Raw genomic sequence first — 13,028 nt, forward strand, 5'->3', positions numbered from 1 at the left:
CCTGCCTTTTGCGATCACACCCTTTCCTGGGGGAGGAGCGGGCAGGATAACCCTGGCGCCCTCGGGTAGGGGTGCTGGCGCTGGCGGGCGGGGCGGGGCGGGGCGGGGCGGCTTCGCGGCGCCAGGGGGCGGGGCCTCCCTGCGGGACTGTGTGAGTGACGGCGCCGGGCCCCGCCCCTCGGGGAGGAGGGCGGGGCTCGGGGAGCGCGCGAGCGGGGCGGGAGCAGGCCTGGGAGTCCGGGGAGTCGAGAGCTGCGAGCGGAGCGCCAGGGCGGCGGCGGCGGCGGCGGCGGCGCGCGAGATGGCTCCGGTCGCGGACCGTCAGGGCTACTGGGGCCCTACGACCTCCACGCTGGACTGGTGCGAGGAGAACTACGCGGTGACCTGGTACATCGCCGAGTTCTGTGAGTGCGGCACCTCCCCGGCCCGCGCCTGAGGCGGGCGGGCGGGCGGGGGAGAGGGCGCGGGGCTGAGGGGGAGACGCCGTTTGAGGAAGGGTGAGGGCGGACCTGGCCGCCAGGGAGGCAGCAGGCCCGACCCCGGGGGGTGGAGTGGGAGCCCGGGCCGGGGCAGGAACGAAAAAGCTGCGGATGAAGAGAGAGGAGAGGGAGCCGGTGTGTCGCCGAGGAGTGCTGGGGTCTGGGCGGGTTAGGGGGTGGGGGCGACACCTGCTCCCACGGTGGCGGCCGCCGCCGTCGGGCCAGGGAGAGGGGAACAGATCTTCGTTTACCCTCCCCTCCCCCATAGGTGAGAACCCTCAAGCCTTTGCTTTCCCCTTTCTCTGTGAATATTAGACCTCTTCGATCCCCTCCGGCGAACGGTTTCCCAGGGTCAGGTCTCCACCCCCACCCCCGTCCCCTGCCACCTAGGATGTCTTCAAGCACCAGAGCGCCCCTGCCCTCTGGGGACAACTGTCCAACTCCCTCCTCGCACCAGAAGTAGAAGGCAGAGCACCCAGTTAGCCTGTGCCTTCCTGCTGGTGCCAGGCTCCCGAGAGCACCAGGGACCACGGCGCTTCCACTCCGCCTCCTGTCCCACAGCCTAAGGGTTAGAGGTCACCTGGGGACACTGTTTCCACGGATTGCACTTTCCGAGGACTCGGGGGCAGCGTATTCCTTCACCTGCCGCCCCTGACAGGCACCCCTGGCCCCTCGGGCTTTTTTCTGTGTGTGTGTGTGTGTGTGTGTGTGTGTGTGTGTGTACCCAGATAGTTTATTCCTGCCAGGCTAGGAGAGCCCCGGAAAAATTCTGCCACTCATTTTTCTGTTGTTTACTTCGGTCATGTTTTGAGAGCACAATGTTTGATACTTCTTCAGTCTCCTGCTTCTGGCTAGGTACAGAGAATATATTTTGGCTATTACTTCCTTCTTTTCATTTGATTCCCTTTCTCAGGACATGAAGCAAAGTCTTTTTTTTAGCTAACCTTCCCCATTGTTGGGTGCTTCTCCCAGGCATGTGTATTTGGCTTGTAGAAGAGAGGCAAGGGTTTCATGCCAGCTCATTCTACTTAATTCTGTTCCCAGTCATTGGCTAAGTTAAAAAAAAAGAGAAAGAAAGAAAGAAAGAAAGAAAGAAAGAAAGAAAGAAAGAAAGAAAGAAAGAAAGAGCAAAAAGAAGAAAGAGAGGAAAAGAAAAGAGAACTCTTGCTGCAGTTTCCAGGACTTAGTACCATTCCCTTTATACCACGATTTAGGCTGAGAATTTTCCTGAACTGCTGGTTTAAATTAATGTTTTTTACTTAATAGCGAAAGAATATGGGCAAAGGGATCATTTGCAGTGTAAGTGCTTAGCAGTCTAAATGCTGGCAAGGGAAGGGCTTTCCCGATTTGTTGTTAGATCATGTTGGCAAGCCCATACCTGGTCCAGAGGAGGCCCACGAGGGAAGGGACGTAAAACCGTGCTTCCTGAACTGGAAATGGAAGAGAAACTCAGGGGTCTTCAAATGTTGGATGAGCTGTCATATAGCGCATTAAACTTTCTGTATTTCCTTGTAATGTGGAATTAGCACCTGTGAGTGGAAACTCCTGTAAGGGGGAGAGATTTTGCTTTAACCTAAGGCAACTGTTTATCTAAAGATAGGATCTTGGAATGGGTTGCCCTGTAAGGTAGAAGGCTTTCTGTCACTGAAAGTGTTTAAAACAGACATTGCTCCACTAACTCATGTGAATATTTTAGGCGGAATTGTTTAGTAGAGAAAAGGGGTTGGCTTTAGTTGGCCTTTAGGTTCTTTGCATCTTTATGGGAAAATATAGGTAATAATGACTCTCAGTTTAGAACCAAGGGTTGGAATCAAAAGAGAAAACTGACAGTTAAGTCATGTGAGCTATGAGAGAGCAAGATACTACAGTTCTGGCAGATAGCTCTGGGAAATGGGAAATGGCCTTAGTTCTTAGTTTCCTCAGAAGAGGAAACTCTGAGCAGACTGCAGAGAGGGTTTTGACATAGGAATCAAGGGTTGCAAGAAGAGAATGAGTGAATGTTGGCCACCCTTAGCACATGTGCCTTGGGAGAAAAAAATCTTGAGGAAGTTGAGGTCAAGTGGTGGGTATGTATCATGTGTTGGAATAAGAGAATTTGATATTTGAAAAATATACTGATTAGTAATGATATTTTTAAAAGAAATACAACTTTATCATTATTCTAATATTTACATTAATGATAGAAATATTAAGGACTAGAGGCCCGGTGCATGAAATTTGTGCACGGGGGGGGGGGGTGGTGTCCCGCAGCCCAGCCTGCACCCTCTCCAATCTGGGACCCCTTTCACAATCCAGGACTGCTGGCTCCCAACTGCTCGCCTGCCTGCCTTCCTGATTGCCCCTAACTGCTTCTGCCTGCCAACCTGATCACCCCCTAACCACTCCCCTGCCAGCCTGTTTACCCCTAACTACCCTCCCCTGCAGGCCTGGTCACCCCTAACTGCCCTCCCCTGCAGGCTTGATCGCCCCCAACTGCCCTCCCTTGCAGGCCTGGTCCCTCCCAACTGCCCTCCCCTGCTGGCCATCTTGTGGTGCCATCTTGTGTCCACATGGGGGCAGCCATCTTTGACCACATGGGGGAAGCCATCTTGTGTGTTGGAGTGATGGTCAATTTGCATATTATTCTTTTATTAGTTAGGATAGGATAATAATGGTGATAATAGCTATATCTAAGTGCCTCCTATATACCACACTTTCCTAAGCACTTCATATATGTTATCTCCTTTGAACTTTGCCACAATTCCAAAAAGAAGGTATTATTATCCTCCTTTCACAGATTAAGAAATTGAAGCTCTAAGAAGTAACTTATCTAAGGTTGCAAAAGTGGTATAAAGGTAGTATTCAAGTTGAGGTCTGACTCTAGAGCTACTATGCCATATTAATTCTGTCACATTCATTGTTTTGTCCCCACATGCAAAGGATGAGGACAAGCATAAAATAGTATACTATCACAAAGGACAGACTGAATAACTGTTTAAGAAGCCTATCTTTCAGGATTGGGGTGTGTGTATTTTGGATAACATAAAGATGAGTTGGGGGAATTGCATGTTCAGATATAGCAACGGTTCCCGAAAGCTATCTTCTTAACATCAGCCAAGTTCAATTCAAATTTGTTTTCTGTTTGAGCAGATTGTAAGGACCAGGGGAAAGGCAGAGGGTTTCTCTTTAGTTGTGAAATAATAAGCACCTTGCTGTGCCAAAAGTTATAGGTACAGGCAGTCCTCACTTTGCAATGTAGTGCGGGGCAACATAAATGACCATGCAAGTTAAAACTGGCAAAACTAATGGGAAAATTTATGATTGTTCTGTGACCTTTAAAACTCTTGTTAAACAACAAAATAAACTGACAAACAAAATAGGACTGTAGACATGGAAGCATGGAACATATTGTCGTAACAGATCTCAGAGGGAGGCAGGAAGAGAGGGTGAGAAGAGATTAATCAAAGAACTTATATGCATATATGCATAGTCCATGGACACAGACAATAGACAGGGGAAGGACGGGGGTGGGTTGGGAGCCAGGTGGAGGGGAGCAAAAGGGTGAAAATGGGGGACATCTGTAATACTCTCAATAAAATAAATAAATAAAGATGTCAAAATTGTATATCCACTGAGCCAAACCGGCTAGGGCTGTAAACCTTTTTTTATTGATTATAAATATATAGAGAAATGAAAAAGTAAATTAATATTTATTTAGTATACTATAGTTTAAAATAATGAGAATTAAAATGTTTTATTTTATTTTTTTTTGTTGTTAAAGAACTTATCAAGAGGAATTTGAACAGTGCCTGCCCTCTTGTCTTATAACTCCTGATATGGAATGAGTATGTTTTTCTTTGCCTTGGTGAATTGTCATAGTATTTTCTCTCAGAACTTTGAAAATATTATTCCAATGTGTGCTGGCTTTTATTGTTGCTGATGAGAAGTCCTCCAATAGCCTAATTGTTGTTTTTTTATAGTTTATTTTGTCAAGTTCACCAACAGAATTCAAAAGAAGTGACTTGGTTAATCACTGATGGTGATGTGCTTCTATTATTTACATAGTGATTTGTGGACTGAAGAGCTGGTCGCAACATTTGTAGTGTATTTAATTACTCGTTGTTAATATACTGTGGTAACTGAAATATGTGCATTTTAGAACCTTGTAAAGTGAAGACTGCGTGTGCATTTCTAATCCTTAGAACATTCCTAGTAGGTAATAAGAAGGTGGTGTTATTCCCATTTTTTAGATGAGGACACCAAGTCTTAGAGAAGTTAAGTAACCTGCTCAGCATCATACAGCTATAAATGGCAGAAATTGTATTCAAATATAGGTCTGACAGCTCTTTCTACCAAGACATACAGTCTACAGGAAGTGGAATTTCAGGTGCTATTGGTTTCATGGAAGAAATATTACCTAAAGGGAAATGGAAGTGGATTCTATGCTATAATTATGGTCTTCGAGGAGAATTACCTAGTGAAAAATTTTTCTGAATGTTTTGTTTATTCAGCAAGTACTTGTTGAACACCTTTTTGGTCACTGACTCAGAATACAAAACTATGTGAAGACTGTCTCTCTATTAAAGGTAGCTAACAAGCCAGTAGGTGTATGAACAGATAAGTTCAACTAGGCATTTCCTATTCTCAAGGGAAATGCATTACTAAAAATATATTTGAAAGAAGAATGTCCAAGAATTGGCATATCATGAAGGAGGGTTTATTTATCATAAAGCTAAAATTAAATTTTTTTCGTTTTGTTAATACTCATCCGAGGTTATTTTTCCATTGATTTTTAGAGAGAGTAGAAAGGAGGGAAAGAGACATCTATGTGACAGAGACACATCGATCAGCCTGCGGGCCAATGCTCTATCCACTGAGCCAAACTGGCTAGGGCTAAAATTTATTTTTTTAATTTCTAATTATGGGTTTATAGGGGTTACAAAAGCTAGGTAGGTGCTGTCCCTTCGCACAGATTTGCTGCCCCTCTTCCCATCCTATTCACAGGAATTTGGCAGAAGAAAAGTAGGGCAACCCTTACTCTTTAGACCTTAGTTATGGGATTTATTTAGATTTAGGGTAAAGGGGTCTTTCTTTCCTTACCACTGTAGTGCAAGACCAGAGATGCTTTAGCCAGTTGCCTCTGCCATACACTTATGCCATTCAAGGCATCTAGCTTCTTGGAGTTCATTGCTGCCTTTCTTTTTCTTTCCTTCTTTTCAGGCACCTTTCCACTATCTTCTCTGTAGCCTCAAGTAAGTGAGCATAGTTCAGGCTTCTTTTGGTCCTGGTGTCCCATGGGCTAGCAGAGGAGACATCCTGTCAATATAAGAAAGACCATCTTTTTCCCGAGGTTGTTGACAGGCAAGCAACACTGCCTCTGACTTAGAGCTCAAAAGCATCATAAGTCAACTGAAGAATGAAGGGCACATGAAGGGCCAAATTCAGTGCACAAAAGGGTTTAAATTTAATGTTTTTAAGTCAAAGACTGTCAGTTGTTTCAAGTGCAGTGATGGACGTCTGTATGTGGTTCTTTAGAATGCAAAGAAAGGGTGCTTATTAAAAACTTAAAGCATAAAGGCTTTACAGTGTCAGTGATGGAAGAATGACCACACCAGCTGTTTATTGATTTATTGTGGAAAAATATACACAGAATTTACCATCTTAGCCATTTTTAAGTCTTAAAAATGGTTAAGTATATTCACGTTACTGTGCAGCCAGTCTCTAGAACTCTTTTCATCTTGCAGAACTGAAGCTCTACAGCCATTAAACAACTCCCCATTCCCTTATCACCCTCAGATTCTGGCAACCACTCTTCTACTTTCTGTCTCTGACTATCTAGGGTACCTCAGATAATGGAATTATACAGTATTTGTCTTTTTTGTGACTGGCTTATTTCACTTAGCATACATAATGTTCTTGTGGTTCATCCATGTTGTAGCATATGTTAGGATTTCCTTCTTTTCAAAATTTATACATACAATTTTCCATTCTATGTATATATGTATGTGTATATATATACACATACCACATGTTGCTTATCCATCCCTCTGTTGGTGGATACGTGGGTTGCTTCTATCTCTTGGCTATTGTGAATAGGGGTGTACAGATATCTCTTTGAGACCCCAAATTGAAATTACTGGATCATATGGTAACATAGCAGCTATTTAACCTTTTCATTAGAAAGAAGCCTTTTACTACTTTCTTTCTTAGAACACATGAATTTATTATTCTTACATAAATTGTAATTTATTATTTTTATATACATTATAATTATTAATATATTTTAATTAATTAAATATATTCACTTAAATTATTCAAAGGCATGTGTAACTGTCAAAGGAGATCTAGTTACTGTTATCACCCTATACTGATCTATATGAGATGTAGTCACTGATTACTTTAATGTATTGGTATAATTTATATAAATCCAAAGCAGAACCACATAATATCTTCATTGCATTTATTTATGGAGAAACATGATTTTGGAAATATTGAAAATAGCCAATAGAAATAATTATAGCCAACATTGGAGGGTACTTAATATGTAAAGCTCTATGTGTGTATTATCTTTTAAGAACCTTTATAATCCTTAAAACAACCCTTTTAAGTTAGATTCTGTTAGTAGTCCTATTTTGTAGATGTGGAAATTTAGGGCACAGAGGGGTTAAATAATTTGTGCAGTTTTCCACTTAGCAAGAGGCAAAGTGAGGATTTGAGTTTACACAATCTGACTCTGGAGTGCATTCTTTTTTGTCTCTCTGTTTTACTTTTCAAATTAGCTTTGTTAGGTATAATTTACTTATAATAAAATGCATCCTTTTTAAGTGTATAGTTGGAAAAGTTTTGATAGGTGTACACATCTGTGCAATCATCCTAGTAAAGCTGTAGACTGTTTCTCTCACCCTGAAAAAGTTACTTACCTAGCAGAGCACTCATTTGTGATCGTATGGCGTACTGCTTGATCTCTGAGGTAGGTACTAATTCTAATTTTGCTGTTGAAGACATTGAAATTTAGGAAGGTAAAGGAACTTCCCCCAGGTTACACACTGTTAAGTGGCAGAGCGTAAGTGACCCAGGCCATTTGATTCCAAAGCTATGCTCTTGACTTCCATACTATCTTCTTTCCCTCCATTACCACTTTTTCAGACCCTAGTGGGTGCAGGGGCCTCAGGTTGGGAATAGTGGTTTAATCTCATTTTACTTATAAGGAGAAAGACCTTGAGAATTGAAATGATTTACTCAAGATTATGTTGCAAATTAGTGGTGAAATTATATTGTTAATGAATTACCAGATCACAGGACTTGCTCAGAACCAAAGAGCTCCTAATGAACTATTTTTTTATGGTGAAGATCTCTAACATATATAGAATGCTTTGCAGCAGTGGTTCTCAGACTTTAATGTGCTTGTGATTTATCTAGAGATCTTGTTAAAAGGTGCATTCTGATTCAGTAGGTCTGGAATGTGGCTTTAGATTCTGTATTTCTTAAAAGCTATCAGGTGATTCCAGAGCTGCTGGTCTGGAGACTATACTTGGAGAAGCAAGGCTTTACAGTTCAAAAAGCACTTTTAACTCTTTTATTCTTGTAAGGTATAGATATTATCCCTGTTTGCATGTAAGAAAACCAAATTCAAAAGGATAATGACTTGTTCAGACTCACAGGGATGGTACTGGAACCTAGGCTTCTAACTTTGAAAACCAAGTTAGGTGTTCATTCCCTACCTCACACAGCAACAGGCTGAAAACACTGTATGTGAAGGAAGGCTTGAAAATGATTATCCTGGGTAATGAGCAAAATTAGAACTTAAAATTGAACTACTTTTAAAAAATTATTAATTGGTTTTAGAGAGAGAGGAAAGGGGAGAGAGAGAGAGAGGGAGGGAGAAATCAATTTGTTGTTCTACTTATTTATGCGTTCATTGGTTGATTCTTGCACTAGTATGTACTCAGGGATAGAACCCACGACCTTGGTGTATTGGGAAAACATTATAACCAACTGAGCTATGCTGCCAGGATGTAACTACTTTTTCATTTCAGAAAGTTTTCACTTACCTTTAGACTGAAGTCTATAGTTTAATAGTTAGAGTTTATTAATACTTGAAGGCTAAGTACATTTTGAAGTCTAATCGTGACTTAGCATTTACCCAAGTCATCCAAGATATTAACTAGGAAGAATTGTCATTTGGTAGCACATATTGGAAGAAACTATTGACTTTTAAAAAATAGAACAGTAATTAACAGGTGGGTAAATAAGGAAACAAATACCTCATGGTAATTTGGGGAACTTTATTGAGCTGGAATACATAGAATAATAAACATTTATGGAAGTCTTACCCAGTGCATTATTATTTGAGGTTAAAGTTATAAGTTGTTCCTTCGATTTTGGGTTCTACCCTTGTCCCTTTATCAACTGTTTCCCAGTCAGTGGAAAAAAATCTCACCTGGAGACTTAGGTAGTGCAAACAAGCATTTTAAAAGAAGTAAAGGTATTGAAGAAACATATTAGGACCCTGAAAAATGGTCCCCAAAAGAGACAGCAAAAGTAGTTTATGGTGACAAGGAAGTCCTACATGTTCTACTGTGGGGAAAGTACATGGTATACTGACTTGGAATCAGAATCAAGGATTCTATCTGAACTTTGTTCCATTGAATCTTGTGACTTTGGGCAAATCACTTAATCATTCTTTGTATCAGTTTATTTTCTTTAAAATTAGAATAATGATATTTAGTAGGGTCATGAGAACTAAATGGCATGATATATGTGAAAGCACAATCAGGTGCAGTGCCTGGCAAATACTAGGTGCTCAATAAATATTAGTTGAATTGGAATCAAAATAAGTTTTAAAAAAATAAATCATGCTCTGTTATAGTTGTGGTCTCCTTATCTGCTTAATGTGTGAAGTTGGCTAGGCTGTAGTATCCAGTCATTTAATCAAATACTAATCTAGGAGTTCTGTGAAGGTATTTTGTAAATGGTTAAGATCTATAGTCAGTTGATTTTAACTAAAGATTACTCTCAAAAATGTGGTTGGACTTCATTCAGTCAGTTGGAAGGCCTTAAGAGCAAACACTGAGTCTCAGAGCTGGTAGGGTGGGGAGATTAAACCTTTATTTGGGGAGGTCTCTTACTTGACTCCTCACCTTAGTAGATCTTCCTTTCCTTCTCCTTTCTTCCTTCTCTTTCATATGTTTGAATATATTGTGAATATACCAGCATTTTTAGGTGTTTTCAGTGGGAAGGTCATTTGGAGTGTCTAGTGTGCCACACAACCTTCACCTAATTGCTTTTGCACTGTTCCCTTTGTCATTTGTAGCTACCTACATTCTCTCATCAGTGGATACCTCTTTAAATCTTGATTGGTAACTCATTACAGAATTAGGTTCTTCTTCTGTTTTCCTTTGAAGACTTTCTATTGACTGAGGGATAAAGGCCAAGTTCTAAACGTAGCATGAAAATCCCTTTAAAAAAATGAACATTTTCACACATACACCAAAGTTGGAAGAATTTTGCAATCAATAACTGTTTACTTACTACCTGGATTCTACCATTAACATTTTACTATATCTATTTTATCACTTTTTCTATCCATTTATCTATTCCTCTCTCCATCTAGCACTTCACTTTATTTATTTTTATACATTTCAAAGTAAATTTCAGACATTTGTATACTTTCCCCTAAGAACTGCAGCATATCACTAAAGTTCAATTATTTGTTTTTCCCTTTTGATGTAAAATTTATATTTAGTATAATAGACAAATTTTAAGTGTATATTTGCTGAATTCTGAGAAATGCATACATCTGTAACCAAAATCCCTATCAAGATATGGAACTTCACCATCAAAAAGGAAAATTCCTCATGCCCCCTCCCTGTTAATCTCCACCTCCACTTTCCACCTTGTCACCAGGGGCAAAAGTGTTCGGATTTTTTCCCACCACCATAGGTTAGATTTGCCTATTCTAGAGCTGCATGTAAGTGGAGTCATATAGTATTAACTATTCAGTGTAAGCCTTTTTTCCTCAGCATAATGTTTTTGAGATTCATCTATGTCATTGCATGTATTAGTGATTCCTTTCTATTGTTGAATAGTATTCCATTGTATGAATATACCACAGTTTATTTTGCTGTTGATGATACCTGGCTGTGTTCAGGTTTTGGCAATCCTAATATATAAAAATTCTGAGTCGTAACGACCAGTAACGACCGGAAGCTGACCAGGCGAAGTCAATGCTGGCCCCGCACCAAGCAAGGGGTAAGGGGCAATCAGGCAAGCAGGCAGAGGGGTTAGGGGTGACCAGGTAGGCACACCAGTGGTTAGGGTGATCAGGTAGGCAGACCAGCGGTTAGGGGAGATCAGGTAGGCAGACGGCCCCACCCCCAAGAAAGTGGTTAGGGGCAATCAGGCAGACAGGCAAGTGGTTAGGGGAGATCAGGTAGGCAGGCCAGGGGTTAAGGGGTGATCAAGTAGGCAGGCAAGTGGTTAGGGGAGATCAGGTAGGCAGGCCAGGGGTTAGGGGTGATCAAATAGGCAGACAAGTGGTTAGGGGAGATCAGGTAGGCAGACGGCCCCTCGCAGGGCTGGCCCCACCCCCAAGCAAGTGGTTAGGGGCAATCAGGCAGACAGGCAAGTGGTTAGGGGAGATCAGGTAGGCAGACCAGCGGTTAGGGGTGATCAGGTAGGCAGGCAAGCGGTTAGGGGAGATCAGGTAGGCAGACAGCCCCCAAGCAAGCAGTTAGGGGCAATCAGGCAGGCAGAGGGGTTAGGGGAGATCAGGTAGGCAGACCAGCGGTTAGGGGTGATCAGGTAGGCAGGCAAGTGGTTAAGGGAGATCAGGTAGGCAGAGGGCCCCTCGCCGGGCTGGTCCCGCCCCCAAACAAGTGGTTAGGGGCAATCAGGCAGGCAGGCAGAGTGGTTAGGGGTGATCAGGTAGGCAGACCAGCGGTTAGAGGTGATCATGTAGGCAGATGGCACCTCGAAGAGCTGGCCCCGCCCCCCAGCAAAGAAAGAGGGAGGCCCAGGCCAGCCAAGCCATTGCACCCCAGCCTGTTGCCTGCAGAGGGAGGCCACCAGTGGCAGGGGAGGGGGGGCAGCGCTGCACATATGGCAAGCAGTGGCAGCAGCGGGGGTCGGGCCAGCTCCTGCAGCCCGGGGAAGGAAAGCCCCGATAGGCCCTGATCTCAGGCCAGGCCTAGGGACCCTACCCGAGGGATCCCGGATTGTGAGAGGGTGCAGGCCGGGCTGAGGGACCCCTCTTAGTGCACGAATTTTCATGCACTGGACCTCTAGTTATAAATAAAGCTGTTAGGAACATTTGTTTTCATTTCTCATAGGGTAAGTACCTAGGGTTGGAATAAGTGGGTCACAGAATAGAAAACTGCCAGATCTTTTCCCAAAGTGGTTGTACTATTTTACATTCACAGCGTTTGAGCCACATTCTGGCCAACATTTGATGTCAGTCTTTTTAATTTTCGCTTTTCTGGTGGATGTGTAGTTGTAGCTCATTATGTATCCAATTTATTCTAAAGTCTTCAGTCTTCCTTCCTTCTTTTCCTTGTACTCCCTAATTTCACTACTTATACTGGATTCCTGCCAATACAGGTTATTTATGTAAATACTTATACTCATATAAGTATTAATGAGTATAGTATTAATTGTATACTACTAGTACTAAATTATTTTTTAAAGCCATGCAGTTTTGAGGTGGTGTTATTCAGCAATAGATAACTGAACTCTGAAGTTGAGTTTTGAGCAATTTTGATTTCCTGTGGTTTAATCTCAAGAATATACCAAATTACACCATACCTTATTATTCTTAGAAGATAATAAGGTTATGTTTCTCCTATGTGAATATTTCGAAGAATTTTATGAGCATAATTTTATTATTCCTATACTGTCCTCCTGAGACTCAATGAAAGTAAGTACTTCAAGGTTGAAATATTTTAGTTGCAGAGCTAGAAAAATCTTTGATTCATTATAGGTGTGTACTCTTGCTCTTAAAGATCTTTAACTTTTCAGAGCAAGGTGCTTTTAACAGCTAGTGGATAGACTGGATAGAGCCTGAAAACAAAACAGAACGCCAAAATTATGCATGTCAAAATCTAGGTACTGCCCTTATGTTTTTATGGCTGATATTCACTTATTTATTCATTCACACAAATGATAAAGAGAGATTCTAGATAAGATAGTGTTCCCAAAATGAAATATTACCTGCCAAGTAGCAGTTATACCTCTGCCCTCACTGTTCTCTCTCTCTCTTTTTTAAAGCAGACAAGAGGGCATGTCTACTTTGTTGTCTGATCCCTTTGATCACTGGCGTTGATTCAATTAGTCTTGCTAATCAGATCTATGTTCTTTGTTCTTTCACTACTCTAGGAATGTCAGACCTAAAGCCTGGCAATTGAAGAGAATTATGACCTTGATAAAGAAAGACTATTCTTTGGTTAAGAGCAGTCATTAAATAAACATTTATCCCCTGTGTACCCTTCCCTGATCCCATCTTTTTCCTTTTTCTCCAGAGATAACTACTATCCTTAATTTAGTGTTTATCATTTCCTAGATTTTTACCACTTT

General features: G+C 41.8%; 1 protein-coding gene across 1 annotated transcript in view; it reads left to right on the forward strand.

The window, feature by feature from the left end:
* The first annotated feature begins 226 nt into the window (after window positions 1–226).
* Window positions 227–13,028, forward strand: part of ACER3 (alkaline ceramidase 3) — a 92,557-nt gene continuing 79,755 nt past the window's right edge. Inside the window, exon 1 of the mRNA XM_079788188.1 lies at window positions 227–404. Within this exon, the coding sequence (XP_079644314.1) occupies window positions 302–404 (103 nt within the window). The 5' untranslated portion in view covers window positions 227–301. The remainder of the gene's footprint in view (window positions 405–13,028) is intronic.

This window comes from Cnephaeus nilssonii (assembly GCF_951640355.1).
Source record: "Cnephaeus nilssonii genome assembly, chromosome: 13".
Classification (NCBI taxonomy): Eukaryota; Metazoa; Chordata; class Mammalia; order Chiroptera; family Vespertilionidae; genus Cnephaeus; species Cnephaeus nilssonii.